Raw genomic sequence first — 13359 nt, 5'->3', positions numbered from 1 at the left:
CATTGCTGGATGAAACAGTGATTTGCATTCAATTTAGAATCATAGAGTCTGCACATTGTGCAAGTAGGCTATTCAGCCCATTGAGTCCACACCAACCCCTCAAAGAACATCCCACCCAGACCTAGCCCCTAGCCTAACCCTGTAACCTATAATCCCCATGGCTAATCCACCTAACCACCACATCCCTAAACACTATCAGCAACTTAGCCTGGCCAATCCACCCAATCTGCACATCTTTGAACTGTGGGAGGAAATGGAGCAACCGGAAGAAATCCATGCAGACACAGGGAGAATGTACAGACTCCACCCAGACAGTCATCCAGGGGTGGAATTAGTACATGATGTTCACTAAGAATTAAGTCGGCTGTGCAGTGGGAAGTCCATATGCAGACCGGGTGGCTGTGTTGTGATCACCTATGATCAGTTTTCAGGCATGATCATGTGCTAACCTCCCTGTCCTTGGCTTTCTTCTATGTTCCGTGTCAGTTGAACAACAGACAAACATTCTTTGATTAAGTCATTTCTTGCCTACTGGGCTCACTATTTTGTTCAACAGTGTCAGACTGTAATTTCCATTCCTACTTTGTTTCCATTCTCTTTGGAGATTTCAGTTTTAATATCATTTTTCCCTTTATTATTGCTTTTAGCTGATATTATTCATCAAACTGTCATTCACATTTCGCCAGCCACATAGAGTCATAGAGATGTACAGCATGGAAACAGACCCTTCAGTCCAACTTGTCCATGCCGACCAGTTATCCCAACACAATCTAGTTCCACCTGCCAGCACCATATCCCTCCAAACCCTTCCTATTCGTATACCGATCCAAATGCCTTTTAAATGTTGCAATTGTACTAGCCTCCACCACTTCCTCTGGCAGCTCATTCCATACACTTACCACTCTACATGAAAAAGTTGCCCCTTAGGTCTCTTTTATGTCTTTCCTCCCTCACCCAAAACCTATGCCCTCTCGTTCTGGACTCCCGACCCCAGGGAAAAGATTTTGCCTATTTATCCTATCCATGCCCCTCGTAATTTTGTAAACCTCTATAAGGTCACTCCTCAGCCTCCGACGCTCCAGGGCAAACAGCCCTAGCCTACTCGCCCTCTCCCTGTAGCTCAAATCCTCCAACCCTGGCAACATCCTTGTAAATCCTTTCTGAACTCTTTCAAGTTTCACAACATCCTTCCGATAGGAAGGAGACCGGAATTGCACGCAATATTCCAAAAGTGGCCTAACCACTGTCCTGTATAGCTGCAACATGACCTCCCAACTCATATACTCAATACACTGACCAATAAAGGAAAGCATACCAAACCCCGCCTTCACTATTCTATCTACCTTCACTATCTTATCCACTTTGAAGGAGCTATGAACCTGCACTCCAAGGTCTCTTTGTTCAACAACACTCCCTAGGACCTTACCATTAAGTGTATTAGTCTTGCCAAGATTTGCTTTCCCAAAATGCAGTACCTCGCATTTATCTAAATTAAACTCCACCTGCCATTTCTCAGCCCATTTTTTTGTATTTGTCACACTACAGCCAATCTCTTATTATTTAATTCTCTTGTCTTTCACCTTATCACAGACCTTCCCTTTTGTTTTTCACACCCTACATCCCCTTTGGTTTGCTTCAAATTAATTACATTTCTAATCATTTGCAGTTATGATGAGATGTCATCAACCTGAAGCATTAACTTTATATCTTGTGCCACAGCTGCTGCAAAGCCTACTCAGTTTCCAGCATTTTCAGCTTTTCCGATATCTAGCATCTGTAGTGTATTGTTTCTGAAACATATTCTTTCCGTTTGGTTTCAGTCACAATCTCAATTCCTAGAAAGCCCTAGGGAATTGTATGCAGTCTGTCTTACCGTAAAACTGTGTCTTTTGCTAACAGACTCCGAGACAAAGAGCAACCTTAAAACTATCCACAATAATTTGAAGAATACAGTCTAATCAATTGACCATGTTGGAAATGTCTTCAGTCCTTGCTTTATGCCCTGCCAAGGGGAAGCTTGCAAATAGGATTGTATGTCCATTCATCAATCTCTATTGCTCCATGGCCATTTTGCTTTTGCAGTTATTGTTTGTCATCGATTGGAATCCTCTTTGTAATTATAATTAAATGCTATTTAATTCCTTTTAAATAATGTCTTTTCTTCCCTCAGTATTTTCCTAATTTCTGACTTTAGCCTTTCCATTACTCATTCAGATTTATACATCCTTGAGCGATACTTTTGTTTGGGTAGGGAGGTGATGGTGACTCCTTGTATTTATTTCCAATTGTGATCTTCTAGTCAGCTGCATTACCCTTTTTTTACAGGTAACTCTATCTTCCTGATTATACCCACATTATTAATACTATTTGCTGACCTAAAAACTATTCATTTGGGGCTGATATGTTTCTCGACCCCATTCTTCTTGGCTTCTCCCTGTAACCCTTGATCCCCATACTAATCAAGTACCTATCTATCTATATCTTAAATTCACTCAATGTCTTAGCCTCTGAGCCCACTGCAGCAATGAGTTCTACAGGTTCATCACCCTATGGCTGAAGAAATTCCTCCTCATCTCCATTCTAAAACGTCATCCCTTCAACCTGAGACTGTGCCTTCAGGTCCTAATCTTTCCTCCTAGTTGAAACTACTTCTCCATATCCAAGCGCTTAAGTCTTCTGTAAAATTCAATCAAATCCCCTCTCATCCTTCTAAATTCCAAGTACAGAACCAGAGTCTTCAACTGCAACTCTTCCAAGGCCAGCTCACCCGTCCTTGGATACAAGGCTCAAAACTACTCATGATATTCCAAATGTGGTCTGACCGGAGCCTTCTACAGTCTTAACCGTGCATCTGTACTCTTATATTCTAGCCCTCTTGTAATTAATTCATACTTATTGTTAAATTGTTTATAGTGTAAAAATGTAATGTGATTTGTAGAAGTCAAATTGATTCTGCTTCTAGTTAAATGATTTTGTATTTTTTTTAACAGAAGCGGGAGGGCATACTTCAAACATCGCACGTTACAGAGGAATTTACCAGCACAACAGAGTAAGTTGAAGTTTACCATGTGTCTCAAATATAAAAGTAGTTCAGTAGAGTAGTTAGGAATGAAAATTGTTTTAACGTACACCATTTTGTTCAGGAGTTGAATTATCATCTCAAAACTGGTGAAATTAAATTTTAAGGGAGTTTGGGAATTTTCAAGGGAATAAAGGCACGCGGTCACTTCCATAGAAAAGACCATATTTCTTGTGGTTCAACATGTTGTTTTATCTTAAGTTAAAGTCTGGACATAGCCAATTCTTCGTGAATAACTTGTTAATATGTTCTTTGGTAACAGCTATTCTGATCCCCTTTGAGGAACAGATGACATAAATTCTACATCTCATGCTAAAATTGCTGAACAGACTTATTAAGAATTAACATTGGAAGCAGAAGTCAAAAGGAATCATTATCTTCTAAAATTGGGTACAAAATAGCTAGGAATTGAGTTTTCTGTGGAACTGTTTTACTTTGAATGAAAACTTGTTTTGCAAAGTTTTAAAGGATTGAATTTCTGTGAAATTGTTAATTGACCTCTATGATTTTAATGGCGTTTAATCAGCTAGACCATGAAAGACTGGAAAATCGACACCAGCATTGACGACCCAAATTCAAAATGTTTGCAACAACTGGCTCTTAATCCTCTTGGGTAATTATTCCCTATCTATTAAGTGTCTCCTCCTGGTACCTTGTTAAATTTCCAAACAGCCATATTCTGAGTAGAGAGCATGTGAGTCTACTGACTTGATATCCACGAACAGATTAATGATCATATTGAACAGCATTGCCTGTTTTGCCTCAGGCAGCCTTGAGTTGAATTCTTGTATAAACTGTAAAACAAGAGACCTGACTGTGTTCCTTTCCTGTGTCTTATTTTAGGGCCATATAAATATCTCCATCTGTATATCAACAATCCCTCATGTCAAGGAGAGTTCTTAGTTGTGGATGGCTGGGTTGAACTGAGGTGTCAAGTGTTGCCTCTGATTTATGAGCCTTGTTTTAGCCTTTTCTCGCTATTAGCTGATAGAGATGGTCGCAGATTGTTAGCTCCATAAGCTGTTCCCTGTTTTTACCATTCTCTCCCAGTGACCACTCTTGTTGATTAGAAGGTGTTGGCATTATGTTTGATGACATCAAAGATTTGGTCACAATTGGGCAATCTGCTTTCCACATGATGAGATTAATAAAGCTGAGCTTCATAGAAGCTTTAAGAATGCTTCTGAATCATTTCATTCAGTTGAAAAGGCGCCCTTTTGTTTGAAGCATTTGAGGCTCCCTTTTGTTTGCCACTGCTGCTGCATTCCCCCAACATACACATGGGCACACACTTGCACCCCACATTTTGACAGACATGCACAAGCTGACAAGCACCTTCCTTGACTGTTACTCTTCAAATCAGTTCATTGTGAAGATAGATTTTTGAACCAACAAATTCCATCAGATGTCCTGATGCTGTAAAGATGTCTTGCTTTAGGGCAATGTTCGCCTCTCAACCACCCTGAGATATCAACTATAAAAATGGCACATAAGCTGAAGTGACTACATTTTTTTACAAGAACTGGCCTGGCAGACAATTCAGAATTGCTCAATACCAGAAAAATACACGATTCCTTCTTAGCAAATGGACTTGCTGCTTTGTATGAACTGTCAAATTGTACTGACACAAGTTTGTACACAATCACAGGTCAGTAACAAATTACAGTGTATTCCCAGGTTAGGTACATTTTGTGCATTGCAAAATAAAGTTCTCCGTATCTTCCTTTAAATAGAATTCTATATCTGCTTCCCCTGGGCGGTATTTCCAGTTTTCTCACTAACAATTTGTGTGGTTTCCTTCTACATGCTTGCCATCTAATATTCAAATATGATCAATCTTGTACTGTGGGCTGTGCGAAATTGAAGTAATTGCATTCAGCTATTGAAACTGAAAAATGTGTCATCATTCTGGGCTAGATTCTACTGTGGGATCTGGAAGTGATAGGGACAGCTGTATTATGGGAATGATTGTATGAATATTGATATGCACCATTGCCTTTTCATATTTAGGTGTGCTAAAATAAGAATCTACTCTTTCCCCATATCACTTTCACAGAAGAGCTTCTTCAGTACCATGATTATTATGCTCTTTGCCTGTGACATGATGTGGATGCACACAGGAAAGAAAAAGCAGAGTAATTTGTTAAGAAATATGCTTCAAATAATATATGTAATTAATTCTCAGCGTAAGAATGGCTGTAAGCACAGCTCTAGTCTGGTGTTTAGGTTAATTGATCTAATCCACATACCCCTTATTATATTACAACTAGACATATGATAGTTAATTTCTTTGTTATTTATTTTCTAAATATTAGTGTTTGCCAAACCTCCTCAAATAAGATATTTCAACTCTGTCTTATCCAAGAACCTTTAAAAGTTGGCCAAAAGTCTGGTATGAATGAGACCAGACCTGTTTGTTTGATTTTAATTCTTGACTGTTTGTTTTACTGTGTGTTTCAGGATGATGATGGGGAGATTCGGTAAGTAAAGGACGAAATGCATTCAATCTTTATTACACCAAAAATTGAAAAAGGTCAAATAGTTTTGTTTTATTCTGTTGAATCTTTTAGTTCATGGCAACATTGTATCCCGATTGTGAAAGCAATCAGGATTTCAAACAAGGTATTCACTGATGTTTAGTCAAAGAACTACATGGGGAATCCTCATTTTGTTAATAGGTAGTATATCTTTTTTCTGAGGGGATAGGTAAGGAATGCACTTCTTTTTATACCAAAAGCTTGCCTAGAGATATTAAAATATCATAGACATACTACCAAAGCCTAATAACAGGCTTAATTGTGGATGAAATATTTTTTGAACAAAATAGCACGAACTGAATGCAAGCCAGATTTCACCAAAGTGTTTCAAGATTAGCTGCCAAGCCTGTAAGAAGAAGCTCTGCTCGTGATAAAGTGGGGAAATCTAACAATTGTTGTGGTTAGAATGTCCCCAGCTTTACTCCTGTTCTGTGCTGAATTATTTAATCTCATTTGTGATCATCAATCGTGTAATTGCTGCAGTTGTACTCAGCTATGCTCATTCCTGATTGCCATTTCATGATGCCTGCTGAAAAATGAATGGTTGTAGGTTCTGGGTGTTGATATAAATATTACAGTTGCAAAGCTTTCCTCCTTGCTGTTTATGGTTGCTACCTGGCTTTGCATTTGGGTGAGATATCAAGCTGTAAACAAGCAGCTTGAGGTCATTGACCTTGGATCCAGATGTAATGTCACATGGCTGAAATTTCTGAGGTCTGATTAAAATTTTGATAGACTCCATGAGATGATCATGTTTTCTCTGTCAGAGGACAATTACACCATCTAGTGCTATATTGTCCCTGGTATAGTTGTGCACCAATATGCTATGGTTGAATTCCCACCACTTTTTTGTTTCCTTTGCATGTTTTGTCCAGCTGCTGCACTGGAACTTCTCCTGATGGGACAGTTTAGATCAGGAGCTTTCTCTGTGATACAGTAATGGGCTAGTCATTTCAAACTTCTGTGTTTCAAAACATGTATTTTACAACTTCCTATCATTTAGAAAGTCAGAGAGGTATGTGGCATGGAAACATGTCCTTCGGCCCAACTTGTCCATGCTGCCCAGTTTTCACTATCAAACTAGTCCCATTTTGCCAGTGTTTGGTCTGTGTCCCTCCGTACAAATCCCATCCATGTACCTGTCTAACTATTTCTTAAATGATGAAATTCTATCCACCTCCACTGCTGTCTCTGGTAGCCTGTTCCAGACACTCACCACCTTCTGCTCCCTTTCCTCTCTCACCTTTAAACCTATGCCCTCTAGTTGTAGACTCCCTTACCATGGTGAAAAGCTGTTGGCTGTTTACCTGATCTATACCTGTCTCGATTTTGTAGATGTCTACAAGGTCACCCCTCAGTTTCTTACACTGCCTATCTAACCTCTCCTTATAACCCAAACCTTCCAAACCAGGTAGCATCCTTGTAAGTCTTTTCTGTGTGGAGGTAACTCTGCACCTTGGAACCATACAAGTAAAGTAGTCCCAGGTTTTATTTTTGGCAAAGTTATTATATTTATCCAAACTTAAGTGAGTTTGTAAGAATTGACTCTATTTTCCTGGGTTAGAAAGGGGCAATGTCATACGTTTCAGCACCCGATCACTTGGCAGCAAGCCTTGTGAAAGGTGCTTGGAGTACCAGTGAGGAAAGATTTAAACTCTGCTTTTGGCTCTCACTCTCAGGATCACATATGAGTAATTAGGATACCAAAGTGCCTAGTGGTGTTTCTGCCAAACTGCATGGGTGTGCAGTTGAGCAACAGCCTAAAAGGCACTGTGCAGGCCCCTTTTTTAGATTAAGTAACTTGTGTGTGGAGATGGCATAGCATTTTAATTTTTGCCTAAGTATCACAGTTTTAACATTGCTACCCAATGCTGCATCATTACCCCAGAGAGGCAGTAAATAGTGAGGAAGTGAGGTCTGCAGCTTCCACAGAAATCCTTTTTAAAAAAAAAATTGATGTGCATTCTCACTTATTATTTCAGAACGGGATGCATTCGATACACTCTTTGACCATGCACCTGATAAGCTCAATGTTGTTAAGAAGGTAAATTCAAAAATGAGTTCTAAAACATCTCAATTTCTGAAATGGTATGATGAATTGCATAAACAGATCAAATGTGAAAATTTTCAAGTGGTACAATGAGTTACTTTTATCTAAGATCATTACTTCTTCTATTGAATAGTAAAGAAGGACACCACTCAGTCTATTATTCAGTCCTGATGCTAGATTTTCAAATGGGGCTATCTACCATAATCTCATTAATTTGTCCTTTAAGTGTATGACTTTACATTCCTTCTTTCTGTCTACTTACTTTGAAACTGTGTTCGAGTCTATGGCAATATCCCATAAGAGACGAAAATGTTCTAAGCATTTTTTGTTCTTGACGTAATCTCCGGTCTGTGCAACCTTTTTACAATTCACAAAGTGGGAATGGCCTTTCACTATTTACCTATTCACAATTTTGAATTAACCACACATGATCATTTTTAATTGAACTCAGTTTTACAAGCTCCCTTGGTGAGTTTGAACCTCAACATTTGGTTGCTAATTTGCTACCATGACTATCGGAGTACCATACCAAAATTGCAAACTTTGTATCAGTTTTCAGTAGACTGTCTGAGACTGAGTGTGACATGATAGAAGTGTGTAAAATGATGATAGTTATGGATATTGCAGACAGTCAGTGTCTTTTTTTTTCCCCCAGAGTGGAAATGTTAGATACTAGGGGACATAGGTTTTAAAGTGAGAGGTTTAAGGGAGATGAGCAAGGAAAGATTTTTATGCAGAGAGCAGTAATCGTCTAGAAAACACTGTCAGGGGAGATAGTAGAAGCAGATATGATGGCATCATTTAAGAGATGTTTGGACAGATACTTAGACAGGCAGGGAATAGATTGATACAGACCATATGCAGGTAGATGGGATTAGTTTGGAATGGCATCATGTTATCATTGATCGCATATATGTACATGCTGTAGTTATGTTTAAGAGAAGACACTAACTGGGGAAAGATGAATGAATGTGCATTAATGCTTTTTATGGTGAAGTGTAAATGTCCATACCTCTGGGTCAGGAGGTCCATGATCAAGTTCATCTGTCACAGAGCTGATTCATAATGTATCTGAACAGGTTGATTAAAAATTATTTTTCAAAAGCAGTTTCTGTCAGGAAGGGGCTCGTCTATGAAGTGGAGTAGTAGCCTATACTTAGAGTATACTATGTGGAAGACAGATCAACTCCTCATTCTTCCTTTGCCAGAACCATGTTTGCCACATTAATGCCACCTTGACAAAGTAGCTTGAATGAGGTTATCTGAATGGGGAAAGACATAATAATTTTTGTGATTAAATAGACTTTAAATATTGGTGGCAACAGAAGCAGGAAATAGTGGGTTCTATGCTTTAAACAAATCCTCTCCATTGACTATGGTTATCTCTTCTACCAATTTCAATTTAACACAACGGCCAAAAATTCAATTTGGTTTTGCTCCATTCTATTGAAGCTAACCCATAAATACAAGTGAACAATATTATTTATTGAATAAGGTGTAAGTTTGTCGTTGTGAAGGCCCAAATTGTCATGTGATCCTGATTGGAAGCTTTGGTTTGACAAGAAGCTTTTAAATGATCATTGGTGAAGAGCAAGGGCACAACTTGTTTGATAGCCTTGTTTGATTTGAAAATAGAGCTTTGATGTTTTTATTGTTTTGTTTTCCCAGTCGCTTATCACATTTGTGAATAAACATCTAAACAAACTTAACTTGGAGGTGACAGAACTGGAGACACAGGTATAAATGTTTTGGAAATTTTCTCATTTTGTTGTATAGCAGTACAGACCTAATAACTGATTACTAGAAAGAGCATTCAGGATTCTTCCATCAGTGCTAATTATTTATAATTCTAATATTTAATTATTTATAATTCTTTCAGTAATCGTAGAAACAAGTCACTTCATAAGATGCCACATCCACCAGAACCTTCAATTTGTAACCATCATTTGGAAAAAAACCTTTTAAAGTAACTTTGTAAAAGAAAATTCCCAGTTTGTAACTCATTCCCCATTATTTGGTAATAATATAGTTGTTATTGGACAAGCAATGGTGATCATAACAACAGTTCATTTCACTTGAAATATGAAGGGGAACAGAAAAGTGAGTGTAGATACTTTTAACTAATGTGTGTTGCAACAGCAATGCACTAGTAACCAAGCCCCACCACTCCATGAGTTGCACTATTAATATGTTAGTGTTTTGATTCAATCAGCAATATGACTGACTGTTTCCTTTGTGCTGCAATCCAGCTTTCATAAATGTAATTGGAAGTACCCTATTTATTATGAAACAAAACTCATTCCCAAAAAAAAGCAGCAAAACTGATTAACATTCAAGATACAGCCTGGAATTTGATCTATGCTCTTTTAATCTCAAGGCAAGTGTTCACACAATGCAAAAGATAACATGGACTTAGAGTCATAGAGATGTACAGCATGGAAACAGACCCTTCGGTTCAACCCATCCATACTGACCAGCTATCCCAACCCAATCTAGTCCCACCTGCCAGCACCCGGCCCATATCCCTCCAAACCCTTCCTATTCATATACCCATCCAAATGCCTCTTAAATGTTGCAATTGTACCAGCCTCCACCACATCCTCTGGCGGCTCATTCCATACACGTACAACCCTCTGTGTGAAAAAGCTGCCCCTTATATCTTTCCCCTCTCACCCTAAACCTATGCCCTCTAGTTCTGGACTCCCTGACCCCAGGGAAAAGACTTTGCCTATTTATCCTATCCATGCCCCTCATAATTTTGTAAACCTCAAGAAGGTCACCCCTCCGCCTTAGACGCTCCAAGGAAAACAGTCCCAGCTTGTTCAGCCTCTCACTGTAGCTCAGGTCCTCCAACCCTGGCAATATCCTTGTAAATCTTTTCTGAACCCTTTCAAGTTTCGCAACATCTTTCCGATAGGAAGGACTCCAGAATTGCACACAATATTCCAACAGTGGCCTAACCAATGTCCTGTACAGCCACAACATGACCTCCCAACTCCTGTACTCAATACTCTGAGCAATAAAGGAAAGCATACCAAACGCCTTCTTCACTATCCTATCTACCTGCGATTCCACTTTCAAGGAGCTATGAACCTGCACTCCAAGGTCTCTTTGTTCAGCAACACTCCCTCGGACCTTACCATTATGTGTATAAGTCCTGCTAAGATTTGCTTTCCCAAAATGCAGCACCTCACATTTATCTGAATTAAACTCCATCTGCCGCTTCTCAGCCCATTGGCCCATCTGGTCCAGATCTTGTTGTAATCTGAGGTAACCCTCTTCGCTGTCCACTACCCCTTCAATTTTGCTGTCATCTGCAAACTTACTAACTGTACCTCTTTTGCTCGCATCCAAATCATTTATGTAAATGACAAAAAGTAGAAGGCCCAGCACGATCCTTGTGGCACTCCACTGGTCACAGGCCTCCAGTCTGAAAAACAACCCTCCACCACTACCCTCTGTCTTCTACCTTTGAGCCAGTTCTGTATCCAAATGGCTACTTCTCCCTGTATTCCATGAGATCTAACCTTGCTAATCAGTCACCCGTGGGGAACCTTGTCGAATGCCTTACTGAAGTCCATATAGATCACATCTACTGCTCTGCCCTCATCAATCTTCTTTGTTACTTCTTCAAAAAACTCAATCAAGTTTGTGAGACATGATTTCCCATGCACAAAGCCATGTTGACTATCCCTAATCAGTCCTTGCCTTTCCAAATACATGTACATCCTGTCCCTCAGGATTCCCTCCAACAACTTGCCCACCACCGAGGTTAGGCTCACCGGTCTATAGTTCCCTGGCTTATCTTTACCGCCCTTCTTAAACAGTGGCACCAGGTTTGCCAATCTCCAGTCTTCGGGCACCTCCGCTGTGACTATCGATGATATAAGTATCTCAGTAAGAGGCCCAGCAATCACTTCTCTAGTTTTCCACAGAGTTCTTGGGTACGCTTGATCAGGTTCTGGGGATTTATCCACTTTTAACCGTATCAAGACTTCCTCCTCTGTAATCTGGACATTTTGCAAGATGTCACCATCTATTTCCCTACAGTCTATATCTTCCATATCCTTTTTCACAGTAAATACTGATGCAAAATATTCATTTAGTATCTCCCCCATTTTCTGTGGCTCCACACAAAGGCCGCCTTGCTAATCTTTGAGGGGCCCTATTCTCTCCCTAGTTACCCTTTTGTCCTTAATATATTTGTAAAAACCCTTTGTATTCTCCTTAATTCTATTTGCCAAAGCTATCTCATGTCCCCGTTTTGCCCTCCTGATTTCCCTCTTAAGTATACTCCTACTTTCTTTATACTCTTGTTGTATAAACATATATTAATAAATATTGCAGATGAGTGGAATCGAGACCAATCCTCCAAGTTAAATCAAAACATAAAGACAAGGCACCAAAAACATTTTGCGAAGGGTAAAAGAAAACCATCCTTGTTGGCCAGTAGTCCAAAAAAAATAGAATTTAGCAAATTCACCCAGTCCACCAGATTGACAAAATCAAATTGCTAACTACCGTAAATCGGCTAAAGATGTTCAAAACATGTTTTGATTCAGATGGAATTCAACCCGGTTCCAAATCTTTTGGGAGAGGTCATAGTGCAGCTTTTCAGGGTTTACAAGATATTCAAAATATTGAAATATAGAAACTATATCAGGTTCCCAAATACTTTTATGCAAGAAAGGGAATGAGAGGATTTGAGGATTTCTCCTTCCTAACTCTCTAGGTTTGTGTGAGAACAGAAGCCAAAGCTAGAAAGTGTTCCTCGTCAATTATCAGCAAAGGGGACCATCTATAATCTCTTTCAAAGTCAGGTTTTCGAGTAAGTGAACTGCAGCACTTGTTTAACTTTTCCTAAAAGCTGGGTGCTTGTTTCCCAAAATCATTTGTCTTTCTGTAATTAGCAGAGGGATCGTAGCTCATGTTATACTTTGACCTAATTTCTAACAAAGTGAAAGTTCCCTTTTCCTATTGTGACAACTTGTTTAATCTAGGTATCCAAATAGTTCAATATCTTACAATATTTTTAAATATAATCCACAAATATAATTATTTAGTCCCAGCAAGTAGCATCATCTTCCGAAAGGAAAAAACGCATGAGAAACTTTAAAAGTTTTGTTCATAAGTTCAATCATGATAAGTCTTGAGAGTCTTGGGAAACTTGACAGTTGTGTGTGTTAATAATCTCAATATTATATCGCTTGCTACAGGAGCAACATATAGAGAAGAATCCAGTAAACACAGCATAACAATTAATACCTGAGTTTTTATAAATGACATTTTGACGTTAATAATTCTCAATTCCAAATTGTTAACCCTATTTTCAGTGAGATCATTCCTGTAACTTGACACACAAGATACCAGTTTCAGCTTGTTGTTGGTCTTATTCTACTTTCAGTCAGTCATAGAGTCATGCAGCACAGAAACACCCTTCAGTCCAACTTGTCTGCGCCGACCAGGCATCCCAATCTCACCTAGTCCCATTTGGCCCATATCCCGCTAAACCTCCCTATTCATATACCCACCCAGATGCCTTTTAAATGTTGCAATTGTACCCACCACCAGCACTGCTGGCAACTCATTCCATACACGCACCAGTTCCTTTTTAAAAATATTCCTTTTCACCTTAAACCTATGCTGTCTAGTTTTGGACTCCTTTACCCTTGGAAAAAGACCTTGGCTATTCA

At 39.1% G+C, this 13359-nt stretch overlaps 1 protein-coding gene across 4 annotated transcripts in view; it reads left to right on the top strand.

Annotated features, from left to right (window-relative positions):
* Nucleotides 1–13359, top strand: part of parvb (parvin, beta) — a 73585-nt gene that overhangs the window by 46408 nt on the left and 13818 nt on the right. For all 4 annotated transcript variants that reach the window (XM_072552376.1, XM_072552374.1, XM_072552377.1 and 1 more), the window contains exons 7-10: nt 2991–3049; nt 5540–5559; nt 7599–7660; nt 9335–9403. In XM_072552376.1, the coding sequence (XP_072408477.1) occupies nt 2991–3049; nt 5540–5559; nt 7599–7660; nt 9335–9403 (210 nt within the window). The remainder of the gene's footprint in view (nt 1–2990; nt 3050–5539; nt 5560–7598; nt 7661–9334; nt 9404–13359) is intronic.

This window comes from Chiloscyllium punctatum, chromosome 32 (assembly GCF_047496795.1).
Source record: "Chiloscyllium punctatum isolate Juve2018m chromosome 32, sChiPun1.3, whole genome shotgun sequence".
In the NCBI taxonomy this organism is placed as follows: Eukaryota; Metazoa; Chordata; class Chondrichthyes; order Orectolobiformes; family Hemiscylliidae; genus Chiloscyllium; species Chiloscyllium punctatum.
The sequence above is the reverse complement of the archived record's forward strand: the minus strand, read 5'-3'. Positions and strand labels throughout refer to the sequence as shown.